Source organism: Physeter macrocephalus, chromosome 9 (assembly GCF_002837175.3).
Source record: "Physeter macrocephalus isolate SW-GA chromosome 9, ASM283717v5, whole genome shotgun sequence".
In the NCBI taxonomy this organism is placed as follows: domain Eukaryota; kingdom Metazoa; phylum Chordata; class Mammalia; order Artiodactyla; family Physeteridae; genus Physeter; species Physeter macrocephalus.
In genome coordinates, this window is record NC_041222.1 from 62,304,776 (window position 1) to 62,332,389 (window position 27,614).

General features: G+C 42.6%; 1 protein-coding gene across 2 annotated transcripts in view; it reads right to left on the reverse strand.

Annotated features, from left to right (window-relative positions):
- Positions 1-22,008: 22,008 nt before the first annotated feature.
- MLLT3 (MLLT3 super elongation complex subunit) overlaps positions 22,009-27,614 on the reverse strand; it is a 253,131-nt gene continuing 247,525 nt past the window's right edge. For both annotated transcript variants that reach the window (XM_007130213.4, XM_024126722.1), the window contains exon 11: positions 22,009-23,502. In XM_007130213.4, coding sequence (XP_007130275.1) covers positions 23,371-23,502 — 132 coding nt within the window. In that variant the 3' untranslated portion in view covers positions 22,009-23,370. The remainder of the gene's footprint in view (positions 23,503-27,614) is intronic.

The window sequence follows — 27,614 nt, forward strand, 5'->3', positions numbered from 1 at the left end:
AGAGGCCCTATCTGTGTTTTCAGAATCCTCACGAAAGCCCTGGGTTTCTGGCACAAACCTAGGAACTGGAATTTCCTGCTTCTCTGGCAGGATGAGAGCTTAGAGTCAGCTTTGATTTCAAGAAAATAAACAAAAGTGTGTATTCTCACACATGAATCGTGGACTGAGGTTCACGGCCACTCGATTTGTTTCATGTCTGACTTCCCCAAGTCCCCTGATAGCCAAGACAGTCTGCCTTAACTCACGGCCCAGCGCAGAGTAAGTGCTCCGTCAATATTTGCTGAATGGAGCAAATGGGCAGTCTTGGAAGGCAAATCTTGCGAGAGCGTTTCTCTATTTCCTGCAACCATGCCCCGCGTGCATCGGCTCCAGGAGGCCTTGGGGCTGACTGTCCTCTAAACCCTGCTGCTGCAGGAGCAGACGCTGCAAGACTGCTCAGAGGGGTTTCTGTCCAGGCAGGCATCCCTTCCTGGAGAGCAATACCTCCAAAGCTGCCTCGCATCTCGGGGCTCCGTGCCCATCTTTTGAATTTTCAAGTGCCCCAAGCTATTGTGAGTGCATTCTCTGTTTATATTCCAAGATGCTTGAATCTGTGCCTTGTAAAAATGCAAGTTGGAAAGTTAATTCATTCCTTTATGTCAAGGTAATTGCAATTTCACCCTAATCCTCTCTTGTCAGAGACATTTCTACAATGCAGGGAGTTATCTTTTACAAGAGACACTTCAAGGTGATTTAATAACAGCACTTGCTATGAGTCACATTTTCCCTGTAGTCATCCACTCTTCGGCTTGGGAGAATAGGGTTTCAAGTACAGAAGAGAGAAGGCATTTGGCTGGGCTCATAGCCCACTTCCACACTCTCAGCCAGATGCACACCTTCAAGAAAAAAGAACACCCTAATGAGCACTTGAGGTAACTAAGGTGCTAAACCGATCTTTCAAAGCAATGCCATTTTTGTTTGTTTGCTTTAGGGCAACTGATATTCATGCAGGGCTCTGTAATGTCTGAAGACACCTATGACATTGACAACTGTGCACAAAGGGGAAATTTCATACTGAGATCAATTATTAATTCAACAAATATTTTTGAGCCCCTACTACTGACTACAAGCAAAGCACCCCTGGCACTACCAGGGGTTTGGATTCAAGTGCACACAACGCTTGCCTGCTAGCTGCTCTCACCCAGCTTAGGGTCTACAGAAGAGCTTGCTCGCTCTCTCCTTCTCTCAATTGGAAGATTAGAAATTTGTCATAAAAATATTCCTTTTATTTTTTTTACCCCAACTGCGTAGTAAAAGGAATAGGAGCGGATTTTTCTGATCTGACAAAATTCCTATATCCCTGCACAGTGGGGAAAAGTTTGCACGTGCTTTACACTTCCTATTTCTCATCTCACACTAGCTCAGACCAAAAGGCAAAGAGCACTGGCTGGATTGTGGCTAAACTTCAGGAGATTTGAGTCTGAAAGGCCAGCAGGTGGCCCCATCTTGAAGACTTTTCAGCTCTGGAGAGGTAAAGTCTTCTCCCAGCAGCCCCGCCTCTAGATGTACCATCTAATGGTAGCCGCAAGCCCTGAGAAAATCCAGCTGAAGAAGAGACCTCTCAGTGGAAACTATCTTTGAAAGGCTTACCATAATGTCTCGCAGCGTAATAGACATACACACAACATACTTTTAAATCAAGACTAGGCAATGAGGACAAGAGGACACCTTTGCCAAGTGCCACTTACTCCTAACTCCAGTTGGAATTTTCTGGGCATGTGGCACTCGTGTTACCTGCTGCAGGCAGATTCCCTATACCCATACTTAAAACAACCCAACTCCTAATGGAGTTCTTAGTGTGTCTCTTTCAACTGAATTTCTAAAACAAGGAATGATGTAATTGCCAGGTAACAACAGGTTAACAGGATTCTCTTAACAGAAACTGGTGCATTTTCAGCTCAGACTTTCACCAGCCAAGATGTTCTATACGGAAGAAAACCAAACTGTCTGAGCCATGCGAAGAGTTGCCAAAATACCAGAGAGCTGTAACCCAGACTAAAAGAATCAGGCTTGCATCTCAATTAGGAAAAAAAACAAAAAAAGAGGCTACTCTTTTTTTTTTTTTTTAACACTGTGTGATGTCATACTTTGAATATGGTCATTTAGGTATAAAATTATATACTTGGGAGTTTAGCCACCTTGAACCCTTTGTGAAATGAAATGGGATAGAAGTGAATTAAATGGTGGGAGGCTTTTACTGTCTATGCAACACTTTCAACAGTTAGAAGCACAAAGAGCAACAGCAGCTTCCTCCATGTTGACAATCACTTCTTCTCCCAGCAGTTGGCTCTCCTTGGTTGGACAGATTCCTTTGCCTTAACAGAGAATCTAAACTACCAGCAGAGCAACCTTGCGTCCAGGATACATTCCAGTGAAAACACAGCAGAACGTTTGAACCCGGGCTCCCTGCCCCAGTCCCCTGTGGGTCTGAGTGTCTGAGGCTCCCTACGAGGGGTCCACCGAGTCACCAGCCACAGCCCCGTGGGGAGCAACTCCCCGCCCTTGCCTTCCAGGAGTTGGGTGACTCCCTCCGTCATGACCTTTGTATGAGCTAATGATCCCACCTGAAATGTGCAAACACTCCTTATGTGATTTCAAGGCAGAGACAAAAGCTTAAGCTGAGGTAACCACAGAGGGTTTTGTTAAAGCCCAACTAAATCTCTAGGTGTAGGGCCCAGGCACGGGTTCTCTCCAGGGCTGAGAACCACTGATTTAGATGAAAACAGCTGCCTTTCTTGACCAAAATATATGGGCCAATAATGCACCCTGTCTCCCAGACAAATAATGCAAATAAGTGCTCTGACAAGCTGCTTTTTGTCACGCCCAGGGATGGTGGCAAGACAGCTGGAGAAGGATGGCTGTGGGGTAGGGAGGTAGTGCTGCCAGGAGCTAGATGTGTGAATCCCAAAGCAGATGTCAGTGCCCCAGATTGATCGGAAGGGGAGAGCTAAAGCTAGATCTTTACCATGAGATACAGGTGAGGACCCCGAAAAGGAAGCCCAGGTAGTGGAAAAGGGGGACATGAGCAGGGCTGTCAGCAGGGAAGGGCAGCAATGGTTTGTAGCCAGAAGGAAGCCAGTTTCCACATTGCACACCCAGTAGGCTGGCCCCAGGGACAGACCTTCATCCCTGGGGAGTTCCTGCCCTCAGCTCATTGGGTGCTTAAGGTCTTCTGTGGCTATAGTTTGGTTCTGTGTATGAGAGGTAACTTGGAAGGGGAGGTGGGCTTCAGTTCAGGTCAACAAAATGAGCGTATACTTGCTGGGCATCAGGTCTTGGGATTTCAAAACACAGGACTTTGATGTAATACAGTGACAACAGAGCCAAAATCTAAGCTGCTCCGGAAAACCTGCATGAACTAGTCACTGAATTAGGGTTCTCCAGAGAAACAGAACCAATAGGATATATACAGAGCTAAGAGGAGATTTATCACGGGCACTGGCTAATGTGACATTGCACGCTGAGATATGCCACCATATACTGTGTGCAAGCTGGAGAAGCAGGAAAGCCAGTGGTCTAATTCAGACTGGGTCTAAAGGCCTGAGACCCGGGAGCTCCAGTGTTTCAGAGCAGAAGAGGAATGTCTCAGTTCAAGGAGAGAGAGAGAGGGAGAGAGAGAGAGAGAGAGAGAGAGAACTTGGCCTTCTTACAACTTTCTGTTCTATTTGGGCCCTCAGTGGATTAGGTGATGCCCATCCACATGGGTAAGGAATTATATCTTTACTCAGTCTCCTGATTCAAATGTTAATCTCTTCTGGAAGCCCCTGACAAACATGCTCAGACATAATGCTTTAGCAGCTATCTGGGTGTCCCTTAGCCCAGTCTAGCTGACACATAAAATTAATCATGACAGTCACTGTACTTAAAATGCTGCAGAGAAGTAGCTCACATAACCAAAGCTCTGGGCTTGAAGCTCTGGGCATGCTTATGCTATTCACAACCTTCCGCCAGAGCTGGTTCCGCCATGTGTTGAAGGTTGACTTGTGTTAAGTTCTCCCATGCGTGGGACTGGGTATTCGTCTCACTCGGGCTTCCTATGCAAGTCTCCTGACCACTCCCTTCAAAGGCCTTTCTGGGAGAAGAACAACTTCGGATTTTCAAAGCAGAAACTAAGAGAGGCCTAGTGTCCCAGTGATCCCGTCCTGTGATCATTGACACTCCCTTGGGACTCTCGCCACGACAACCTGTTTGCTTTAACCCAACCACAGTCCTGGCCCAAGGATGATCCACTGCTCTCACAATTTTAGAGTAACCAATCTCATGTTTTCTACACTGAGCAACACTTAAAACTATCCCTTAATAAATCATGTTGCATCTCTGTTACTGGGTCCGCTGTTCTCTCTCCAAGTTCAGCAGCCCCCAAGAGCTGCTGTGCTGAGTCCTAGTTGCATATTAGAATCACCCGAGAAGCTTGAAAGGGGGCTGGTGCCTGGTGCTACACCACTCAAGATTCTGATTTAATTGTGCTGAGCTGGGGCAGTGGTGATGGTGGGGTTTGTTGTTGTTTTTTTTAACCTTTACTAGGCTTCTTAATATTTCAGCCAATTACTGCTCATCGTTTTTAGTGAGTGAGCGCTTATAACTAACCTCCCTGCCTGATTAAATGCAGCCCCTACATTTCCTCCTCAACACCATTTAGCAATTAGCCATGTCCAGCTCTCTAAGTGGAAATCTGAAGATTAGCAGGACCTTCTTTGCCCAAGGGAAGCCTGACATTTTTAATGAAACTAAATATACCAACTGTTCTTGGTGAAATTATTCTGAGAGGTTTCTAAGAATTTCCCACAACATTGAAGGTTGGTAGCTTAAGAGTTTATTGACCCCAAATGGGAGGGCGTGTTTGTGGGATAGAGTTCTCATTGCCATCTTCCTACTCTCTTTGTATTCAATGGCCTTAAAAGTACTGACATCGAAGCAACATGAATTATCCAATCCAACTTTAATCCAAAATTCTTCATCATCAACAATGCCTTTTGCAACTGCAGAAAAATCCACTCCCAAATTTTTCTACATTCTCATCCTCTCCATCTAACAAAGAAGAAACAAACTGTCAATTGTCTGACCTGCTTGAATCTTTTTATCTCAGGGAGTTTTTAAAAAAATGTTTATGTTGTGGGTCAGGGGAAGAAATGGTGAGGACTGGATTCACTTCAGTCTCCCTTCTAGTTTCTCAGTGAACTTCGAATATATGCCATCTCTTGATACTTATATTTAATCCTGATTACGAAAGGCGGAAAATGTGTTCTCCACCATGCAGGAATATCTCAAGACTCTTTCAACCCAGAGTCAAAACACCAGGTCCTAGTTCTGAGATACTTCCCAGACTGAGCTGGGCCTCCTGGATTTTCACTACATATTTTCTGCATCTCTACAGATTTCATGATCATAGCTGGGTTTGTTTCCTGTCTCCCTCCCACGAGGTCCTTCAGAGCTGAGGCTGCATCTTTTCTTCTAAATGTATCCAGTTGGACACAGGAAGTACTCAAATGTGTGGATATGAAGAATGACCCAATGAATGAAGAATCAATTCCCCACAAAGCTGGCTGAAAGTAGTCTAGTTGGAGGACAAGAGAGAAAGGTCAGGGCCGCCAGTGCCCTAGCAGAGGCTGGACTGCCAAGATTTATTGCTAAGCCTTCTGCTTTGGCCTCCACTTGTCCACTGTTATTTTGCCAGTCAATATCGGTAGTTGTTGAATAACATTCATTTATACATTATTTAGTAGGTGCAATCAGTCAAAGTCCCCATGATCATGGCCCGGCTTTTTAAACTGGCCTCTTATCTGTAAACACATTTCCTGAGCTGCTCTATCTTTTCATCTGGTTTAGGTGATCTATAGCAATATCCCAGAACCTGACCATTTTCTTTTTAATCCCCTGATGGATTATAAATAGCCTGCTCTGAACCTTCCCAAAGCTTTGAAGGCAAATTCCTGCTTCCTAAATTACTATCAACCTCTTGCTCCACACTCAGACCCCTTCAGGAGGGCGCGCTCCTTTCCCCAGGACAGAAACACAAACACCTCCTGCACTTCTCTGCCCTCGGGCTGAAGTAACACTATGGCAACGACCAACGTGTGGAACGACGGCTGGGAATACACGCATCCCTCACTGCTTCCAACGCTTAAGAGAGGTGATTAAAGAAGAGAAATCTAGCATAAAAGAATGGCAGGGGAAGAAAGCACATGAAAGAGAACAGTGAGTAAGAGGGAAAAGGGAGCAGCAAGAAGAGACGTGAGAGAAACCAGAGGAGTACAGAAATGAGGACAGGAAGGCAGAAGTGAACAGAGGGCAACAGACAGAGCCCGGACTTGCTTTATCTGACCTTAAGGCACCGCACTTGTGCTGAAACACTCAAGTCTACCCAAACACCTCTGATGTCAATGCCGTTATAAAAGGCAAAATGGCCTGGAAAGAACTCGGCTCTCTGATGCCTCCTTTTTACTTTACGCACAGAGAAAAAGAGTCCCGTTGCTTGCCTTCCTAGATTTCAGAGAAACTCCTCCATCAACACCAGAGTTTTCAAGATCCACTTTAACGAGCACCTCAAGATATTCACTTACGGCAGGACTGAGCTTTCAAGACTCACTTCAGCCCCTGCTTATAAAATTCACTCACCTGGCAAACTGTAACCCTCTCTTCCCCAGCTCCCCGGGGATGCCACTCGGACCAGAGGTGAGCAGGCAGCTTGCCCTTCTCTGGGCTCCGTTCTCTCTGTGTATTCATTTTGCATTTCCAGTTACAGCCTGATCCATTAAGAAGCACTTATTCTCAGCAAGCCTCTTGAGCAAGCTCTAATTTGCCACTTTTCAGTACAAACTGATTTTTACATTCTGGCTCAGTTACTGACACGAAATTAGGAAGAGCAGCTCCCAGCCTTCAGCACTGTCCTTTCTGCCTCTCCCTGCATCAGGCTCAGCGTGGCTTTCTCCTGCTTCTGTGCTATCGGAACCAGCCTTAGCTTTGCCGAGCATCCGTGGGGCTTAGCAGATGGCGTGGCAGTTAATAAATCCAGTCCATACAAAGCCACTAGCAAAAATGCTCACAGGTCAACCTCCACCTTCTCTGAGCGTGCTCCAAAGGCATCCTTAAACATAGCTATCATTATGAGCCACTGAACTCTGAACAGCCAAGCCTCCTTTACCATTTATGTTCCCTCCTACCCCCATAAGAGGGTAAACCCTACTGATATGGAGTGAACTTAGTTTTTTAGGATCCATGGCTATACATCTGGAAGACACAGAACTCTGCAAATATGCTTTGTGATCAGGACCCCTCTTCCCGGAAACTAGCATTTATTCTGTTTTTCCTATGTTCTAGGCATTGTGTTGATTTTCTTGCATTATCTCTTTTAATCCACCCCCAAACTTCAGAATCATCCTTAAAATAGCAGTCGGATGATGATGCTTCTCTGCACAGAACCCTCCAAAGGCCTCCTGTCTCACTCAGAAGAAAAGCCAAGTCCTTGCTAGAAGCCATGGGGAGACCGCTGTGATCTCTCCCACCGGTCGTGTTTCCTACCTAGCTACCTTTCAGCTTCTCCACTCCAGCTGTGCTGCTCTTCCTGCTGCTTCTCCCAGGTGGGATGCTCCCTCCCTTTCCTGGGAGTCACATCACTTGTCCTTTTCACTCTCCCTTGTCCCTACACAAACACCACCTTCTCTGTGGGAGCTTCCCTTGTCCTCCCAGTATACATAGAGCCTCACCTCCACCCTATCTTCTACACTCTGCTGACCTTTTCTCCATTCCAACCCTACCCCAACCTGTTACACATTTGTTTACTGTCTCATCCAACTAGAATGAAGCTGCAGGAGGGGAGGATTTTGTTTTGTTCCCTTCTGAACCCCACAGTCTAGAACAGTGTTCTTAATGAAACATTCCTGAATAAATAAATGAAGGAAGGTATTCTTCTTACCTCCATTTTACAGTTGAGAAAGAGGTGTAGGGTGACAGGTTAACCTGTCTAAGGTCATAAAGCCGACAGAGCTGCACCAATAGTACTAAGGGCTCATCAATCTCCCTCCCCAAGCACAAAATGCCTTTGTGAGAAATGCCAGGCTCACTCAACTGGGGGTGATTTTGACCCAAAGAGGAAGCAGATATGGAAGATGACAACCAATAAATCAGTGGGAAGCCAGCTCTAGAACCTGCCACGCAGCCTCACATTTCCTCCAAACTCACTGAACTCATGGGTTCTCCCCTCCTCACTCTTGACATGAACCAAATTCAATCCTTCCTTAAATATATACCATAGAGCATTAAAGTGGAGATCACACAAATTTTGCAACAATCTGAGGAACAATTTGTTGTTGTTCCTTGTAAATATTTTGAAGCTATTTACCAGATGACACTTCTGTAGAGAGGGAAAGCTTATATAAAATGAGGCAACTTCACAATATGCTAGAGTCTATAAGCTCCTATAGGGCTGATACTATGCTTTCTTCTCCCTGATTATCTCACTGAGATTGACCCATCGCAGGCATTCAATAGAAGTTTAGTAAACAAATGAATGTCACTGGAAAAGAAATTTCAGTTTTTCCTAGGAACAGATTGGATACTGGTCATCTTGTCCGGGCCAGCCAATTCCATCCACCTCTATGAAAAGGGTGGTAACCATCTGAGAAATTTGATTAGGGGCCGAGGAGTTAATCACATTTGAGGAAAGTCATAATCCCAATGGAAAGTTTGAAAAACGAAATATATAACTAGTAGAATGGAATCTCCTCAATGACAAGAGAGAAACCCGGAGCAGAATCTGTCACATTAGTCCTGCACAGGGACACACAGGGATGGGATGGGAGCTCCAAAAGCCAAGCTGGGAGGTGGACTGCTTTCCAACCACTAAAAACATCCCAGAAGGAAAGACAAATGGCCGTGATTTACAAACCAGAAAGTTGAGTTGGTGAAGCACAAATAGGCTGTCTATGGAAATCCAAGCTGACACCTTCTAATATATATATAATATATATTTATATATATATTATATATATATAATATATATTTTTATATATATTATATATATTATATATAGTATATATTTTTTATATATTATATATATATTATATATATTTATATATATTATATATATATATATATATAATATATATATTTTTTTCTTCCTCTGCTCTCTTCATTCAGGCTTCAGAGCTCTGCCACATTTCCCTTCAGGGGAGGAGGATGGAGCCTAGCAATGAGCAAAAATTCCTTCCCTGCTTCCTTGAGTCTCTCCAAAGGTCTGGGATATCAGGAAGTGCCTCCAAGTACACAGCACTTTCAGGTCAAGAAACAACATTGCTCCTTATCCACTACCAAGCTCCAGCTGAGAGGGAGGCTCGTCCCCCAAATGAGGGATTACCCAGCTGGCAGGTCCAGATCCTTTTACTGACATGGCAACAGAAGTAACCTCTCCTTAAGTGTCAGTTGGACCTAGTGACTTGCTTCTAATGAATAGAATATAGAAAAAGGTGATGGATGTCACTTCCATGATTAGGTTATAAAAACTATGACTTCCATCTTGCCAGCAGACTCTCTGCTTGCTGGCTTTAATAAAGCAAGCTGTCAGCTGGAGCAGCTCACACGGCAAGAAAGTGAGGGTGTCCTCCAGCCAACAGCCAGCAATGAACTGAGGCCCTCAGTCCAACAGCCTGTGAGGAGTTGAATCCTGCCAACAACCACTAAATGAACTTGGAAGGACATCATACCAAACTTGAGCCTTGAGATGACTGTGGCCTAGCCAGCAGCTTGTCTGCAGCTCTGTGAGAGGCCCTGAGCCAGAGGACCCAGCTAGGTTAGGCCTACATTCCACAGAAACCGTGAGATAAAAAGTATGTGGTGTTCTAAGCTGCTAAATGTTGGGGTAATTTGTTACACAGCAACAGATAACTAATACAAGGGTAATGAAAATGTTGTGAGATGCGTGTAGCAGAGGTTCATGCTGAAAGTGCCATGACAGCACAGAAGTTTGGGGTCGCAGGACACTTACAGCGTACACCCTGTGGAGGGGAGGAGTATGGGACCCCACCTAACAAAGCAAAGCTGTCCATGCTTCTCCCACCCACCACAGCTTCCCACATCTCCAGTGAATGAAGCCCAAGTTTGTTAGTCTGACAACAAGGACTGCCATCATCTGGCCTCTACCTACTTTTCCAGTTTAATCTCCTGCTTTCCCCCTACCTGTAGCCTATCTTTGAGTCAAATCAAACTAGATGTAGTTGCCCCCAGTACTTTCCCCTTTGTCCATACTGTTCCCTCTTCCTAGAATGCCTTCCTGTACAGGCTGTTACATGCCTCCTGGGTGCTCTGTGGAACTCCATGCAAACCCCTATACCTGGCCCTGCAGTGACTCCCTCATGCCATACATTGCCCTGCCTGCAAACTTTGATTTTCTTGCCTAGCACCCTCTCTAGCTCTAAGACCTGTAACTGAGCTGCTTCTTCAACTTGGTATCCTCAGAGCTAGCTCACAGCCTGGAAAATCACTTCAGTCAGCAGCTGATGAAAGAATAACCATGGGGTTCACCTGCTAGGAAGATGAACAGTTATTTATTGGTTTAATTATAATTTCTATCACACTATTGAAATAATAGGCAGCTTATAAGAAGACCTGCACTCAGGAAAGTCAGGAGCACACAAAATCAAAGCCACATAGGAGGATAACAAAGCAAAGCCTCCAAAGCTGATGGTATATTTGTCACAATGGAGGATGACATGTCACTCTAAGTTTGCCCTGTGACAAGCAAGCTTTTCCAAGAATTATTAATTTGCCTACCCCTTGAGCTTTGGTGCCTGTTGAGAACTCCATTAAGAGAAGAGAATGGCTTTTGCAAGACTTACCACAATTATTCAAGTTTCCATCCTATGTATCAGTTCTATTCACCAATAACCAAATACAACAAAGAGAAAGGGGAGGGGATAAAAAATCAATATCTAATTTTAATGCCCTTCAAGAAATCTGCCTTCCTTCCCATTTGCTACCAACTGAAATGGACAGGCTGACCCAGAGTTAGGAATCAACACAGGAACCACTCAAGGACTGAAACCAACACCTTCCTCATAGGGGGATGTTCAGGGAAGAGGGTAGCAATTACACTTTCTTAGAGCAAATATATTTCCTATGAGGTGTAGCCATCAGGTAAAGATATTTGATGACCCTTTTAAATACCTTTAAATCAGTGGCATCTTAGCTTTCCATTTTGAAGAAAGAGAAAGATTGATGACTTAGTTTATCAAAAAATTGCTTCCATACAAATAAGCTTATTGTCCTGAAGGATTTCAATGCAAGATCAATCATGACCAATAATGACCCTTGCAGAAAAGGCTTTGAATCCTATGAAAGTAGGATGACTTGAAAAAATAAATACTATTCCTGCTCAGTCAACTTACTGGGAATCACCATCGTCACTGGTCCACAGAAAACATCCAAAACCTAAGCTGAAATCTCTGTTCCTTTAGGTCATAAATCAGTGCTACAGTCAAGTCTGTGGAGACTCTTCAGGGAAAATGGCTTTGAGTTTGTATAAGTTGGTGAGGTGTGAGGACACCATCAGCGGGTTGGGGACTCGGCTGTGTACATGTGCTGGAAAACCACCTGTGAGGAGGACTTGGATGACTCTGTACACAAATTCTTGGGCCTGAACATCCAAACTGGAGATCATCTTGAGGCTAACAAAGCTACAAAGGAGAAGGCTACATAATCTCAGGGAAACAATTTTTCGACCTTGGTTACTGAGTAAAGACATGAGGAAATAGCTCATTTACTGAACGGCAAAACTAAAACAGTAAGAATAAACAGTGATCTTCTTATGCTAGAATTGCTAACAAATTGGATCATGTCAAAGAAACTAACAATTTATACTTGGTGCGGGTTAGTGGAATCAGGACAGACTCAAAGTTTCAGTGCCAACATGTTGTCTCCATCAGAGAAAATTCGATTGGTGCATTCTTAAGTACTTCTGGTTTATTCTTATCCAGATGGATTTGCATCCCATTTGCCTCTTTCCTACGCACTGTGCTTTAGAACAGGGGTCCCCAACCTCTGGGATCTAATGCCTGATGATCTGAGGTGGAGCGGATGTAATAATAATAGAAATAAAGTGCACAATAAATATAACGTGCTGGAATCATCCTGAAACCATCACCCCACCCCCGGTCTGTGGACGAATTGCCTTCCACGAAACCGGTCCCTGGTGCCAAAAACGTCGGGGACCACTGCTTTAGAACATCCCTCCCTCTTTCTTACTGTGAACCTATCAGATGACCTAACAGGGAACTACACATCACTTTCCAGGCAGCCATCAACACACAGAAACTCTGAGGAGAATCACTCGAGCACAGTAGCCCGTGCTACTTGTGCAATGCCCCATCCTTGGTACACCACCAACCCCAGCCCAGGAATATTGGCCACACGGGCAAATCAGCCAAATGCAGGGACTCAGAGTGCATTTGTGGGCTAAATTATAAGTCACTGGAAGTAAAGGCACAACTTTAAGTCCTTCGTCTCAGGATCCTCATTAGCTCTACAGTGTTTCCTACAATTCCCTGGTAAGAATCGCCTAGAGAACTTGTTAAACCTAACTCTAACCCCCAGAGTCTGGATCAGGAAGGCTAGGATAGAGATGGACTCCAGAAATCTGTATCCCTAATAAGTCCCTGACTAGCATCAGGGACCCCTGGGAAACAGAATCCTGATAGCTGAGGTGCCAGAAGATTGTTGCTAGGATCATAGTCCCCAAACCTGGCTGCACGTTAGGAACTTTAACGATCAGGATTTGTGGCCCCTGTTCTAGGCTGCCTGAATCAAAATCTCTAGCAGTGGGAACCAGGACTTCAATTTTTACACTGCTGCCCTGGCTGCACATTAGAATAATCTAGGGACCACTTGAAATTACCGATACCCAAGGCTTTGTGCAAAAAAATTGAATCAGAGCCTCTGGAAAGGGAATAGCTTGTAAAAGCTCCCTGGGTGATGCTGGTAAAACCAGACCACAGCTCAGCGTATGGGAACCACAGAGGTAGATGGTGTAGGATGATGCTGACGTCATCGGGTTTTCATCTTTATTCGACAAAGCAGAGCAACAAGGAGCAACTACACACCGACTCGGTGGCAGACGCTGCAAGGCTGGTTCCCTTGTCCTGTCAGTGCCCCCAGACTGCTCTCTGTGCATTGCTTTAAGTTGAACTGCTTATTCAGGGCTTGTGAAAACTCAGAGCAGATTAAGAAGTTTGCCATCAGCAATGGGAATAAGAAGGCTGGGAGCCCAGAAAGGCTGTTCAGTCTGTCTGCCAGTTAGGGATTTCCATATTGCTTCCAACAAGTCCTAACCACATGATGACATTATTGCTCAGGAGTAAAGAGTCTCTATCCCAGCAAAGTGGAAAGGAAATTCTGTGGCCACCGCAGCTACATTTTCACAAGCTCCTCAGGAGAGTGGTTGGCGCATGGTAGGTACTCAATAAATATCTGTTGAATGACTGACTGAATTTCCATCACCACAGCTAAAACCTTAAATAACCTTTCAGTATGGTTCACTGTAGATTTTTCTCCAATTTCTGAAAAAAAATCACCACTACAGTCATCATCACAAAGTATGATATCATGAACAATTGGAACTAGCAGCAAAATTGCTTTAATTTTTAATGTGGGGTGGACAAATTCTACTTAGAATATCTAAGTAGAAGTTTATCTGCTTAAACTTCCAGAAGGATGGGGATTTCAACACTGGCATCTCCCCACTGTGACGGGCGCAGTAATAGCCCCCCAAAGATCCTAATTCCTAAAACCTGTGAATATATTACTTTAAATGGTAAAGGAGGCAGGTATGATCATGATTAGTAAAGAAACTTGCGATGGAGAATTTATCCTGGATTCTCTGGGTGGTCCAAAGGTAATTACAAGAGTTCATAAAAGACGGAAGAAGGAGGCAGAAGGTCGAAGTCAGGGAAGTATTTTTAAAAGCTATACTGTTGACGTTGAAGATGGAAAAAGGGACTCTGAGCCACGCCTCCAGAAGCTGGAAAAGGCAAGGACATTGATTCTCCCCTGGAGCCTCTGGAAGGGATGCAGCCCTGCGGACACTCTGATTTTAGCCTAGTGAAACACATTTCAGACTTCTGACCTTCAGAGCTGTAAGATAATAAGTTTGTGTTGTTTTAAGCCACTAAATTTGTGGTAATATGTTATAGCAGCAATGGAAAATTAACACATCACATAATGTTTAAGGGAAAAAAGAATACAGGGAAAAATAGTGACTAAGGTGGCATTTCTTTGCATTTCAACATAGCAAAGGGCTATATTGGGGTCCTCTACAAAGTCCATCAAAACTGTGGTATGGCTTTTAAGAGTACAATGCTGAAATAAGTGTTACGGAGATGCTCGCTATAAATCAAATCACAGGACTATAAGATAACAGTGGCCATTTCTACCTGGTATACATGTCTGCTTTTAAAAACAAAAGGAGTGGTATCATTCTAAGGTGTATATGGGAACTGAGCAGAATGTCTGTCTAACCAAGGTCACAACCTGGGCTTACTCCAGGTGAAATGGCCAATATTATTGAGAGGATGGTCTCCCACCCAAACACCCTTCACCAAAATGGTAAGCCACAGTTGCCTAAAGATGGCAACGATGATAAAACTGTACAATAACCCCCCTTCAGAAGATGTTATAAAGTCATGTTTGAAAGGGCACGCTGTCTCCCTGTCCTTCTAAGACCCGAGACTCATTCATGGCATGGCTGTATAATACTGGGAAGTTTGTAGCCATACAAGGGGGCAAAGCAAATGGGCTCCTAAAGGGGTTGAACCTCTGACCTCAGCTTCACAACATTATCTCTGTAGCAACCAAGCTCATCAAGGGGAAATGTGTTCAATCCAGTTTTATGTGACCTAGCTGTGAGGCCAGAAAGAAACCTGAAAATTGTGACATATTACCTCTGCCTCCTTTTCCTTTCCGTAGGCTGAAAACAGCTACAAAGGCAGCAGACAGTTTTGTAGCTGATAATTATCCTGCAAGAACCTGTATGTGAGGATGGTCAATGGCCATGGCTGTTTGAGTAGTGGGCACATCACAACACGTGGACAACTAGGATAAAGACACTTGAGGATGAATTGTTATTCCCATCTCACAGATGAGAAAACCAAGGGGCAGGAAAGGTTAGGGCTTTAGGGCTAGGTGTGGCAGCTCTGGGATTCAAAACCAAGCCTTTCTGACGCCAATGTCTGTGATTTTTGTCATCATAATACACTACCTTTAAAACAGTAGCAGAATAAGAGAAGTTTGGAGAAAGAGGCAGCAGAGAATGACAATGTAGCAACCCCCTCGCAAGCCAAGAGGTTTATTTACAGCCATTCATTCATTCAACACTTTTGGAGTATTTGTTCTATCTATACTAGCAATTATAACCGTGCAACTTGGAACCACTAAAACATCAAAGGATATCAGGTAGCAGGACCTAGAGGCAGAGTAGAGAGCACCAAAATTCCAGAACATGGTCCAACAGTGAGAGTACCTGCCAACTGAGCAGCTCCAGCAATGAGTGGGGAGAGGTTGTCGACTCCCAGGAAGCAGCAGCAGGCAGTGACTCAGCAGGTGGCAATGAGGAGGTAGTATCTTGAGCAAAGGCATCAGATATCCTGTTTGGGAAAACACCACCACCTCAACATGCAATAGGCTCTGAGAACAGAGCCAGGGACCCAATATGTTGTATGTTGCATATATTGTAGAAAGGACTGATCGTCTATTGGCCTATTCATCTATTCAAATTATAGGCTAACACGGGGGAAGCGGTGGGGGAGTGAGGGATGGCTTCAACCACCATGGCTCTTCAGCAACATTGGAAATGCCCTTTACACCCTGGATCCTAAGGGCCTGCCCCTACCACCATGGGGATGCTCTTCTGTTACCATAAAGAGCCCAACCACCCTTTATCATGTACATGCCTAAGTGATAGAAACAGAAATCTGAGGGTAAATCTTCAGTTCTGCATGTCCCAAAGTGCGTTCCTTGGAAATAGGATGACCTACCACATACCCTGGTTTGTCAAAGACAGCCCCAGTTACTCACGTTGTCCTGGGATAATTACTAATAGTGTCCAATTTCCTTCTCAAAAATGTTCCAGTTTGAGCCATGGTCACCTAACCCAGAAAACCATTTCTGGGGATATTAACAGCTGTGCTGGCCTTCTGTGAACCTGTAGCATGCCAACTTATGTTGTAAACCTTGAAGAATGAAATATCGTATAAAAATTATGTTGATGAAGGAACTTCAAAGCAAAACATCTATTACTGTCCTGTGTTAACTACTGTTGTGTTACATACAATTTGAGAAATACTGTGTTCAAGTTAAACAAGTTTGGTGGTTGTTGGCAGAATATACGGCTTCCCAGAAATTTAACAGAGTAGCGTGTCATGAATTTCCAAGAGGGTCAAATCCTGGGCAGTTTTTCCAAACTTACTTAAACACAAAACCTTTTTTCATAAAATGTCAAAAGAGGTCAATGTTTTACAGAATACTCCCACATTTTCACTCAACAAATATGGGTGCCTAGTTTGTCCTGGAATTGTTCTAGGTCCTGGAGTCAGCAGTATAACAAGACAAAGCCCTTGTCCTCATCAGGCTTACATTCTAGTGGGGGAGAAAGGCAATAAACCTGTAAACAAATAAATATTATAATGTGGAAAACAATGATCCCCCCAAGTGATGGATATTCAAAATAAAGACCACAACAGTCACCAATTCTGAGGAATATTCATGAAGCAATCTGTCTTCAGACATGAGTTGGCAATGATCCATGTCTGTCAAAAGCCATGAATTGATGGGCACCTTGTTTTCTGAGTAGAAGTTTCCCTTAACAGGTCTCCCCTTTGAACTGAGTGTACTTCATTTGTCATTAATATATATGTGCCTCTGGGGGAGTCCATCTGCCTTTGGCTTTTGTTTGTGGACTGGATTCATAATATGTGCCTTTAATACTCTTTCCTGTCCTATCTAGACTGAGGTGCTATTTAAAATAGCATCACTTTCTTTCCAAAGACATGTGTATAGTTGCCTAGCACCCAGGGAATAAATTAGAACAAACGGAGAGTTATCACATTCTATGCCATACTTCCCACCCCCTAGGGGTGGGACGAGGAACAGGAGGTGCTTAAAAAACAAACAAAAAAAAACCATGCGCGCGCGCGCACACACACACACACACACACACACAAACACACACGCACACACAAACCCTCCTACCCTTTGATTCTGTACAGAACAGAGACTCATACTGAAATGAATAAGCCAAGTTAAAACTTTCCCTCCTGGAACAAAGCAAAAGGAAAGCCTCTTTATGTTGCAGGGGCTATAGATGCCACGGCCTGAGCCTGTCCCAAAGCTTCCCTCCACTGCTCAAAAACTAAGCCATCTTGCTGCATTTAGCACTTCTCACCAGACCACCCACCCAGACGCGGATACACAAACCACATGTGTGAGGAATGCTGTTCAGCTAGGAAATCAGTATCAGTATTTCAACCTTATTACTTGCACAGACGGCCCTTTTAGTGCGACTCATTTGTTTTATCTTTTCAATAGCTTTGATTATTTTCTTTTAATGGCCTGGATTTATCCTTTTCTACCCTTTTGAAACTTCAGAGCCCTGCAGTGGAGGCCCGCATGTGCTGGAAGACATGATTACGAGGGAAAAGGAGCAAATTGCTTTGCCTTTACTCACCACTATCTCCCCAGTCCCGGTGGCCACCTATTCCGTGCAGACGGCCCAGCGCCCGGCGTTATTACCAACGTGAACTCAGGGAGCCTTCCCATTCAGGTGGCAGATTATTTTTGTTATTTGACAGCTATAGGGCCCAGTTATAATTACTGGAGTGTTTTTCCGTTTGTGCCACATACGTCTCTCCCTACCGCGTGGGAACCACATTGGTCACCCTTCTCTAATTAAGGGGAAATTAAGACCAAGAGGCCAAGCTGACAGCCCAGGGCAAGTTAACAACCTCTGGAAAAGACTGGAAATGGCCCTAAAGGGAAGGGGCCACATAAACAGGAAGGTGTGGATACTATTAGCAGGCAGAGAAAGCAGAAGCCTTGCAATGTGCTCAGGCTTCTCTATTTGGGTGGTATTCCAGGCAAGGAGACCCATAAATACCCATAGCTACTCCACTAGTCAGCCCATTAGTTTTGGACACTATATCCCCAAATTCCCAAGCAGAGAGGTCTTGGCGTCAGGCCTCAGTTGAGCTGCCATCTCTCTCCAGGACCCCTTGCATATCCAATTGGGACCATAATTCTGAGAGACGGTGAAACAAATGTACTGGGGGGAACTGGGGCTCAGTGCTCTTCCCGTGTGAGAGCCCTTGGAGACGACATCCTGAGTTGTCTTCAGCAGGCCTAGGATGCCCACCCTGACTTTCTCCATGCTGCAGAAAATTCCAGGCCATTATTTTAAAATAAACAAATGAATATCTATGCTGAAACAAGGGAAGAGATTAGTCCAATTCAAGCCTGGTCATTCGAAAGCTTAACTGTCAGCCGAGCCCATCTGGGACTGATGCTTCCACACCTAAAATCAGTTGCTAGTTGATAAGACACGAGGCAGTCCACTCTCATCCCCTCATGGCTTGTTGCCTGAAGATAAGGAGAGTTTCTCAAATCTAAAGTCTCTTTACTCTTAAAGAGCATTACATAGAGCATTACATCCAATTCCTTGGTTCCTTGCCAAACTGAAAGTATTCTATTCTCTTTGTTGAAGTAGTTTTTCTCCTTCCTGTCCAATCAAGGTAGCATTTCTTGCCACTAGAGTAAATGCAAGGCCTTTGTTTAGTTTATGAACAAAACCTCTGGGAGAAATAGGGGGAAAAAGAAAAAAACACCATGCACAAGTAACCTGGTTTATTCCAAGAATGTACCCTACCATTTCTTGTCCAGTCTCTGCAGAGCTTAAAGAATGTACTGGTTTTAGGACACAGAAAGTGGTGCTAGACCCTAGGGACTCAAAGATGAATAGGGCCCGCATGAACTGTGCCCTCAGCTGGTTCTGATCTCGCCATTCTTTCTTCCTTAAGACCAGCATCACTTCTTGAGAAAGGCTGGGGGCTCATTTTTCCTGTATGCAAAGGGAAACCAAACTTTGGTCAAATGACTCTTTACAACGTACAGTCTTACTGAATTGTTAAGAAAACGGAGCCACAACAGATTCGATATGAATTTAAGTGAAACACCTATTTCTGTCCATCTGTACTTACATTTCAACATGGGTTTTAGAGATGGGAAATACATCTGACGAATGCCTTGTAGTTCACATAATAGCATCTACACACACATACACAGTGTATCTTTCAACATAACTACACATACACACTCCATTAAAAAAAAAGATACTGACAGATTTATAAAACGTACTGGCCTTGCACTGTTAATCTCAAGAATACAATTTACTTAATTTATTTTTGCACTGCATGGTAGCTCTGGCCACTGTTAAGGATCTGTCAGCATTTCCATCATAACTCTATTTTCAGAATACTGGAGTACACGCGCCAAAATACATATTTACAGTTTACAGACAGAGGTGGCTTTGTCTTCCTTTGACTTCTTCAATGCATCTTTACAAGGGATATTCGGGGATGGCAGTGCCTATGTGATAAAAAGGCATCATATAAAACAAAAGAGGTCAAAAGATGTAGACTTCCAGCCCAACTAGACTAAATCTTGGGAATCGACTCCTCAGCGTTCATGGCAGCTGTAGTAGTCATTATACTCATAGCTTTAGAGCAACAGTCCAAAGCAAGATGATAAGATGTGGGTACATATGGAGTACAAAGCATTAGTACACAAAAATGCTAAGGGTGGAATGTAACGAGCATACAGCAAACTAGTCCAGAGCTGGTCACCTCCACAGTGAGAAAAATGAACACACACCACCCAACACCAGCAATGACCATTTCCAACACTGAACATCCAACTCCGTCACCTGGGGAGAGTTAAAACATTTGAGAATAAAGTCTCTCTTAAACAACATGTCAACTTGTTAACATGTGCAGGGCTTGAAACAGTATGTGGGATGTTATGCAGGCCTAAACTGTCTATTTTAAAGAGTAGCTAGGTCTGTAAAAGTTATCAGGAGAACATTTTTGGCGGAAGGAAGTTTTTAGTGGAAGAGAACCAATTTTATTGGCTCTTTCCACAAAATGTGGGTAATTATTCAGATTAGAGAGATTTGCTTTGCAATTTTAAAATGTTTAGGACACTCTCCTAGGACTTTTTTCTTCTAGAGTTTTTGTTTCCTGATCTTAAGTTTTTATGTTCTCCCCAACTTTGACACAATATGCAAGCATATATAGACATCTCTATTTGTCTCCATAGAGAGAGAGGTGGATTATGGTGAAGAAACAAAATAGCTGCAAGCATTTTTGTTGCTAACACGTCTGCTATATGCTAAGATAGAAGCACCCCCTCTCATACGTGTCCTGCTGCGAAACCAGGGGCAAAAGGTAATTGATAAGGGGGAAAAAAGTTCTGTACATGTTTCCTTCCCCTCAAATTACTGGGGAAAAATTTAAAGAAAGTTTATCGTACTCTGGCTGGCTTAAACCATAGTCACACTCACCCAATTAATTTTATTTAGACCAAAAAATTAAACCCTGCCATTTTCCCTTTGTGCTTAAAAAACCAAAGCCACTGTTAGAATACACGCATGCCAAAAATATTTTTACAGGTTTCAAAGGTGAGTGTACATAAACATGGCAGAACTGAGTGGGTTATTTTAAGTATAACTATTTGAATTTAATTGAAAGGGGATTTATTATTTCTGCATTTAAAAATTAGATGAGAGCAAGAGTTCAACTTCTAAAAACTCAACAGCATGACTCTTATTCTATTGGAATTTCATGGAAAATTCATTTTGCTGTCTCTATGAATAACAGAAGGGCAAGTTTTCCTGAATTTTATTAATTTACAGATGATATTCTGAAGACAATTACTTTATTACCTAAATTTTAGGTCTAAAGTTTATCACTGTAATAGCTTCCCTTCTTGCTATCCTTTTTGTCTGGTTACTTATGTTAACCAGTTTCTTGGTTAGTAACCTAGGGAACAAAAAAATCTTTACATTGCCAAATCATGGTTTTGGCCACACAATTTAGATAAAAAAATAAAAATGGCCCAAACTACATATATACATTTCTAGTTAAACTACATAGATATTTTAGTTAAACCACATACATTTCTGGCTTTATTAGAATATGTGGATTAGCATTTAGAAATTTTTAAAGATTTTTAAATGTTGCAAAAAATTCCATATAAGCATTGCCCACCCCTTTCACCTGTAAAGTTAAAAAAAGAAACAAAACACAACTAAAACCACTCAATTCATCAGTCACCTAATGTCCAAAATGACTCAGAAAGTTTCTCTGTAATTAAACATTGAGAAGTGGACTACAAAACAAATGCTTCAGGGTCGGTCATGCCAATCATCAAGAGTCATAACATTATTGAAAAAGTACACTTGTCCTCAATGGGATGCTTCTGAAAAGTAATTTACAAGGAGCATGGCTGTATTATATTTTTTTTTAAAGGAAAAGATAGTGTCTCTGGATAGAAAGAAACAATGTTAAAAAAAAATCCCCTTGTTAAAATGCAGAAATAACTCCATTATCAATCTGCATTTACATTCCTGCCCAAAAGAATGGGTCTGGAAAGACCATTTTCTGTACAGACACTAGTTAATCTCTGTATGAAAAGACAGCATCTGGCATGGGAATAAACAAGGGAGATACTGGTCTATGAGCACACATAGAGACTTTCTTAAGGCTGATCCAGTGAACGAACCTTTGGATCCAGAAGTATTTCTTCGTTTCTTTTCTTTTCGGTTGAATTCCTAGCAAAAACTTGGAAGATGAAATGTTCTCATTTTGCATTCTCCACTTATGGAGAGAATGGAATAATGACACCAAAAGTAGTTTGGTTTTGTTTTGTCTTTTTTTTTTCTTTTAAAAATAATTTGCTTTCTTTTGCATGCCACAGGACAGATTTCTAGTTTCAAAACAGGGTACATCAAGAACAAAAATATCCCCCCTCCCCAACCATCTTTATATTCACCAATACAAGAAATCCTTCTGGAAACATAAGCAAGTGACTAAACAGGTATCGAACCACTGAATCTACAAGTTAATACATAATCTGTTATGGCAGAATAACCAAGAATTTTCCCCCAAAGAAAGATTTTAATTTTTCAGATATAAAAGAGTCTAAGAGGATCATATGTGAACAAACAAAAATCTCTTATTCCAGGTTTTATGGTAAAGATGGGTAACACACTGGCAGCCAAAGAAAGCTGAAACTCTTACTAATAAATAGAACCAAATTAAAAATTTCTACAACATTTCTTTAGAAAACAGAACCAGAATTTCTCTTTTAAAAATTATGACCCTGTGGAATGCATTCACTTCCATATTTACCTAATACCGTAACAGTAAAACAGACACAAGGATGTTGATGACATCTCAACAATGCTGGATGCAGGACGTTTACAGGTACACGTTTGTTTAAAAGTCCTACAGGTTTATTGACTAAGGCTAGACAGCAATTCGTATGATCCTATTTGGTGCGTTTTCTAACCATGGTCCAAGATCATTATATGGATACAGCCAAGGACTGGGCCCCAACTTTTAGGAAAAAGACCACAAAGAAGAAAATCAGGGTGGCTATTTGGTCCCCCCAGTTGATCATTTGTGTCCTGGGACTGGAAAAACAAGGTGGAAAATACAGACTGCAACGAGTTAAGGGACTTGGAAAAAGTTGGTGGAGAGTGGCACGGTATACGAGTAAGGTCACTGGGCTTGGGATGGCAAGGGCGCTGCATTGAAAGAGCATCCACGGGACCGAGTACTTAGAATGTCTTGTGGTGTCATTCCCTCAACGACTCTAGAATATCTGTATGTGATAATAAATAGATCAGTTATGTAATAAGGCAGTGTGTTGAATATGCATTCGTCCTGTGGAATGAACCACCACAGAGAGAGAAACATGATACCATACACATTCTTTAAGTTTTCTCGTGTTGTATTTGATCTGTTTGTTTTCAAGGCTATCCAGGCTAACTCTTCCCGGGGATTTCCTTGGAGAGAAGAGTGGTCCGTTGAGGCTGGTTTGCTTAACCTCTCCTTTATCAAGAGATGATGACTGGCTTTAAAGAAAAATAAAGCTGAAGGTTGTTTGCTTTTTATTTTTTCCCTTTTGGTTGCATCATTCTGAGTGTTTCCATATAAACAAACAAGAAAAAAATCACAACCAAAAAAAAAAAAAACCCAAAAAAAACCAGAGTTTTTGATGCATCCAGTTGTTGTAGCCTCAGGATGTTCCAGATGTTTCCAGGTAACTCTGTAGTTTACGGACTGTGGTTTTGTCCAGTGAGCAAAGGTCAAAATCAAATGTTGTGTTTGTGATATGAAAGTGTCCAGTTTCTTCTATAAGGTTCACAATCTAGAGGCGTAAATAAGAGAAAGTTTAGGCAATAAGCAATAGACATCAAAAGGCAAAAAGAGAGAGAGATGGAGGGAGTCAAATATGGAACCAAGTGATTAATAGTCTCCTTTATAGCAGGAAGGTCCTATACTGGTAATGGCACCAAACTACTTCTTAGCCAATTTGGTAGGTCAAAGGAATATTAACCCTTTGAATTTCTCAATGAGAGCAGACTACCTGTTCTCATTCATAGTCTTTAAACTGATTCCTACTTCCAAGTCATCAACAGACCATTTTACTATAGGGGTGGGAGTGAGAATGGGTAGCTAGTGGGGCATAGAATTTCAAGACCCCTTTTAAAAATTAGTTACTATGGGCTTCCCTGGTGGCGCAGTGGTTGAGAGTCCGCCTGCCGATGCAGGGGACACGGGTTCCTGCCCCGGTCCGGGAAGATCCCGCATGGCGCGGAGCGGCTGGGCCAGTGAGCCATGGCTACTGAGCCTGTGCGTCCGGAGCTTGTGCTCCGCAGCGGAGGAGGCCGCAGCAATGGGGGGCCCGCGTACCGCAAAAAAAAAAAAAAAAAAAAATTAGTTACTGACTCAATGGACAGTGGCTATACTTAATAGATGAAAAGAAATTCCAGCCTAGAAATAACAGAACTCCTTATAGAAAAAGTATATACACACAGACACATATATATATAATGATCATTTTTCTTTCTGATTATATTACTGTTGAAAGTTTAGAAAACTCAAGAACCCACGAAGAAAAAAATTAAAACCGTCTACATTTCCACCTCCTGAAGATCATGGGTAGTGACTAGAAAGGGGCTCAAGGAAGCCTTCTGGGGTGCTGGAACTGTTTTGTTGCTTGATTTGGGTGCTCGTTACAAAAGATGCATTCAGTTTGTTAAAATTCATCTAGCTGTACATTTTGTTATGCTTTGACAAAAAATAAATAAAAATCTGTATTCATTCCATTAGTCATGTTCAGTTGATGCACTTGAGTATCTGGGGTGATAAGTATCATCTGCAGAAAGAAAGGATGCCTTTGTCTCCCCATTTGGGAATAGTTATACCTCATTTCTTGAATTGGCTCCAACTTCCAGAAATATGATAAACAAAAGTGGTGACAGAGGCACTATTGGTCTTGCCTGGCTTTCGGGAGGACGCCTCTAAGGTTTCAACATTAACAGTGATGTTGGTTATGGGTTTGAAAGAATCTTTTATCATGTTACGTGTCTTTCTATTCCTATTTTACTAATAATTTTAACAGACATAGATGCTATGCCTGGGTAGTATGGGTTCTAGGTATGTTTCTTGTGAGTAAATTGGGATGGAGGGGGGTTGATTTTAGTAAGCTTTGTTGGGGAGAGAGGAAAATCCACATCAAGATGAAAGAAAAAGTACTTGCGCAGAGAAACCAACTGGCAAACCATTTCGCTTATTTTTAGTTGTCTGTTACTCCTTTTCTATCACATGCTTCTGTTCTCTTTAGTACAATCATCTTAAAAGGAATAATTTTAATTATTCAGCCTATTATTTATTCAATGAAGTTTTAGATTACCTAATTTCCGGTTAAAAACAGCAGAATGGAAACTTTTGACCTTTTCTTCTTACAATTAGTTGTCTTTAAAAAAAAAAACAGTAAATTTGTGAACTAGCCTACGGGTCAGTGGCTCTCAACAGAAAATGTGCTCCCTACTCCTGACATATTTGCCGCAGAAACATAAGACATAGTGAACCTCAATCCAATTAATTGCACAACTCCAGACTGAGCTGTTATTGCCTTATTCAACCTCTGGAACTATTTTTTTACAGATGTAACTATGGGTTTAATAACAACATCAGTTACTCCCATTGCAAAATCATGACAGACACAGAGAACTGCCTACCTAATATCCATTTATCCCTTCTTCTTTACTAGCAGAAGCTTGATTTTTCTGAGAGTGGCAATATGCCCAGCTAAAATACTTGCCTCCCAGACCCACTTGCAGCACTGGGCAGACACTGCTATTTACAGTTTATTTGTCAGAAGTCACTGGCCTTGTAGGAAAATTTTCGAAAGGGTACGGACAAGGGGTATGAGGCTTTTGCCCTCTGCTCCTCTTCCTGTCTGGAATGAAGATGCCATCCTGGAAGCGCAGCCGTTGTCTTCCCCTCAAGTGGATGAACGCAAGATGTGAAAGATGGCAGAGCAGGAAGGCAAGGAGTCTATGTCCTCAGTAGCATCTTTTCCACCACACTGACCATGAATCACTTACCTCCAGGCCTATTATTATATGGGGTGGCGGGGAAGGGGGGGATGCAGGGGTGGAGAGGGAGCCTTACTTGCTTCAACCACTGGGCTCAGCGTTCTATTACACGCATCAAGAGAATATCAGAAGCGGTGTTCCCAGGAATGGTTAAAGTGTGACATTCACATAAGAATTTATCAAGCTAGATCTTATTATTAACACTAAAAGATCTAAAATGAACCCTCATTTGCTTTATTAGTTAATAGTTAAAACAGAGCTTCAGATAAGTCAGCCACACACATCCATATACATAGAGAAACACGAATACACAGCTCTGTCCACAAACACAAGCCTTTCAAGGCAATCAAATACTTACTATAATATATATTTAACATCGACTGAATTAAAAGTACTTTCCAGAGTAAATTATCTTTTTTGCTAATTGTGTAGAAACACTATAGACCGAATGAAAATGTGTAAACTTCAGTATAGAAACAAACAGCCTCTTCAGAGAGCTCTTTCGGGATGAAAACAAACAGCCTTTCAATTTATACAATGGAAGCAAATGACAGTTACTCCAGAGTGTGAATTCTCTCCTCAACTAGCTGGTCAGTAGGTAAATGACCAAGCATTCAGAACAGAGAATCCTGAATTCGGCATATCAAATTCTGACTCTGCTCACTATTTGAATGGCATTGGACAGAACACAATAACCCCTGGGCCTCAGTCTCCTCATCTGTAAAATGGGGACAATGCCATCTGTCCTACCTATCACACAATGTTGTTCAGAGGATCAAATAATATACGGAACATGAAGCTTCTTTATAAACTGCAAATTGCTACACAGATGAGGGCAACATGATTATGATTACCATGTAAACATAAACTTATCCTTAATTATCTGGGAGGTAACTATATAGCACATGAATTTTCAGACCCAGTGCTTTTTCCTCTGCCCCTCATTGACTGTTAGCCATTTCATTAGCACTAAAACAAATGAAGCAGGGAAAATGTCAGAAACTAAAGCTCAGAAAAGACCTCCTTGAAATTAAAAATATATATATAATAAAAGTCTGCAGGAGGGAGGGAAGAAAGCAGGGAGAACAGTAGCTGAAGTAAAGTGGTTGAAATGACAAACTAAAACCACAATGTGGGGATAAAGAAGTACAGCCCTCCATTTTCCCTTGAAAATGACAGGTAACTCACCCCTTTAAGAAAATAAATTTCTGTGACTCAATATAGTTGCTCACTAATTACTCAGCAATAGGCAGAAGACAGAGTAATAAAAATACCTTCTAGAAAAGGCCACTTGGTTTTAAAGCAGATAAACACATTTGCCCACTAGGATATTCGGCCCCGTCATCTCACGTGCACTGTACTACCTTGTAGGTTCCGGGGCTTCAATCACAGCCCTCTCGTCTCCTCCACAACCAACACCCCCCAGCCCGCCTGCAGCCACAACACGCAAAGAAATGAAGGGGATCTTATCAATCTCATTAAATGAGCCCTGCATTTTTATGGGAGCTTATAAGAACGCATCAAGGCGGAGGCAGCGACAGCCTTAAAGTCGTAGCGGTGGCAACAGATGGGGCGTTCAGGACTATTTGCCAATGGGAACGGCATTAATGATTTGAATTATTAGAGCATGAACCTACACCCTCAATTAAGTAAAGATTTCATAAAGAAAAATAAATGTGGGTGCCTTTCCATGAATCCTGAAAGAGTCAGAACATCAGAAACACCGCGTTAACATGCTTTATTGCAATGACACAGCCACAAAGCCTAAAAGCACCACCCTGCTGGTCCCTGAAGGACGCCACGCTGCCTGTCTATAGGAATCCCCGCTCTGCTGATGCACCGTGGCTCTACCTTGGTGTCGTTACCCTGCATCGTA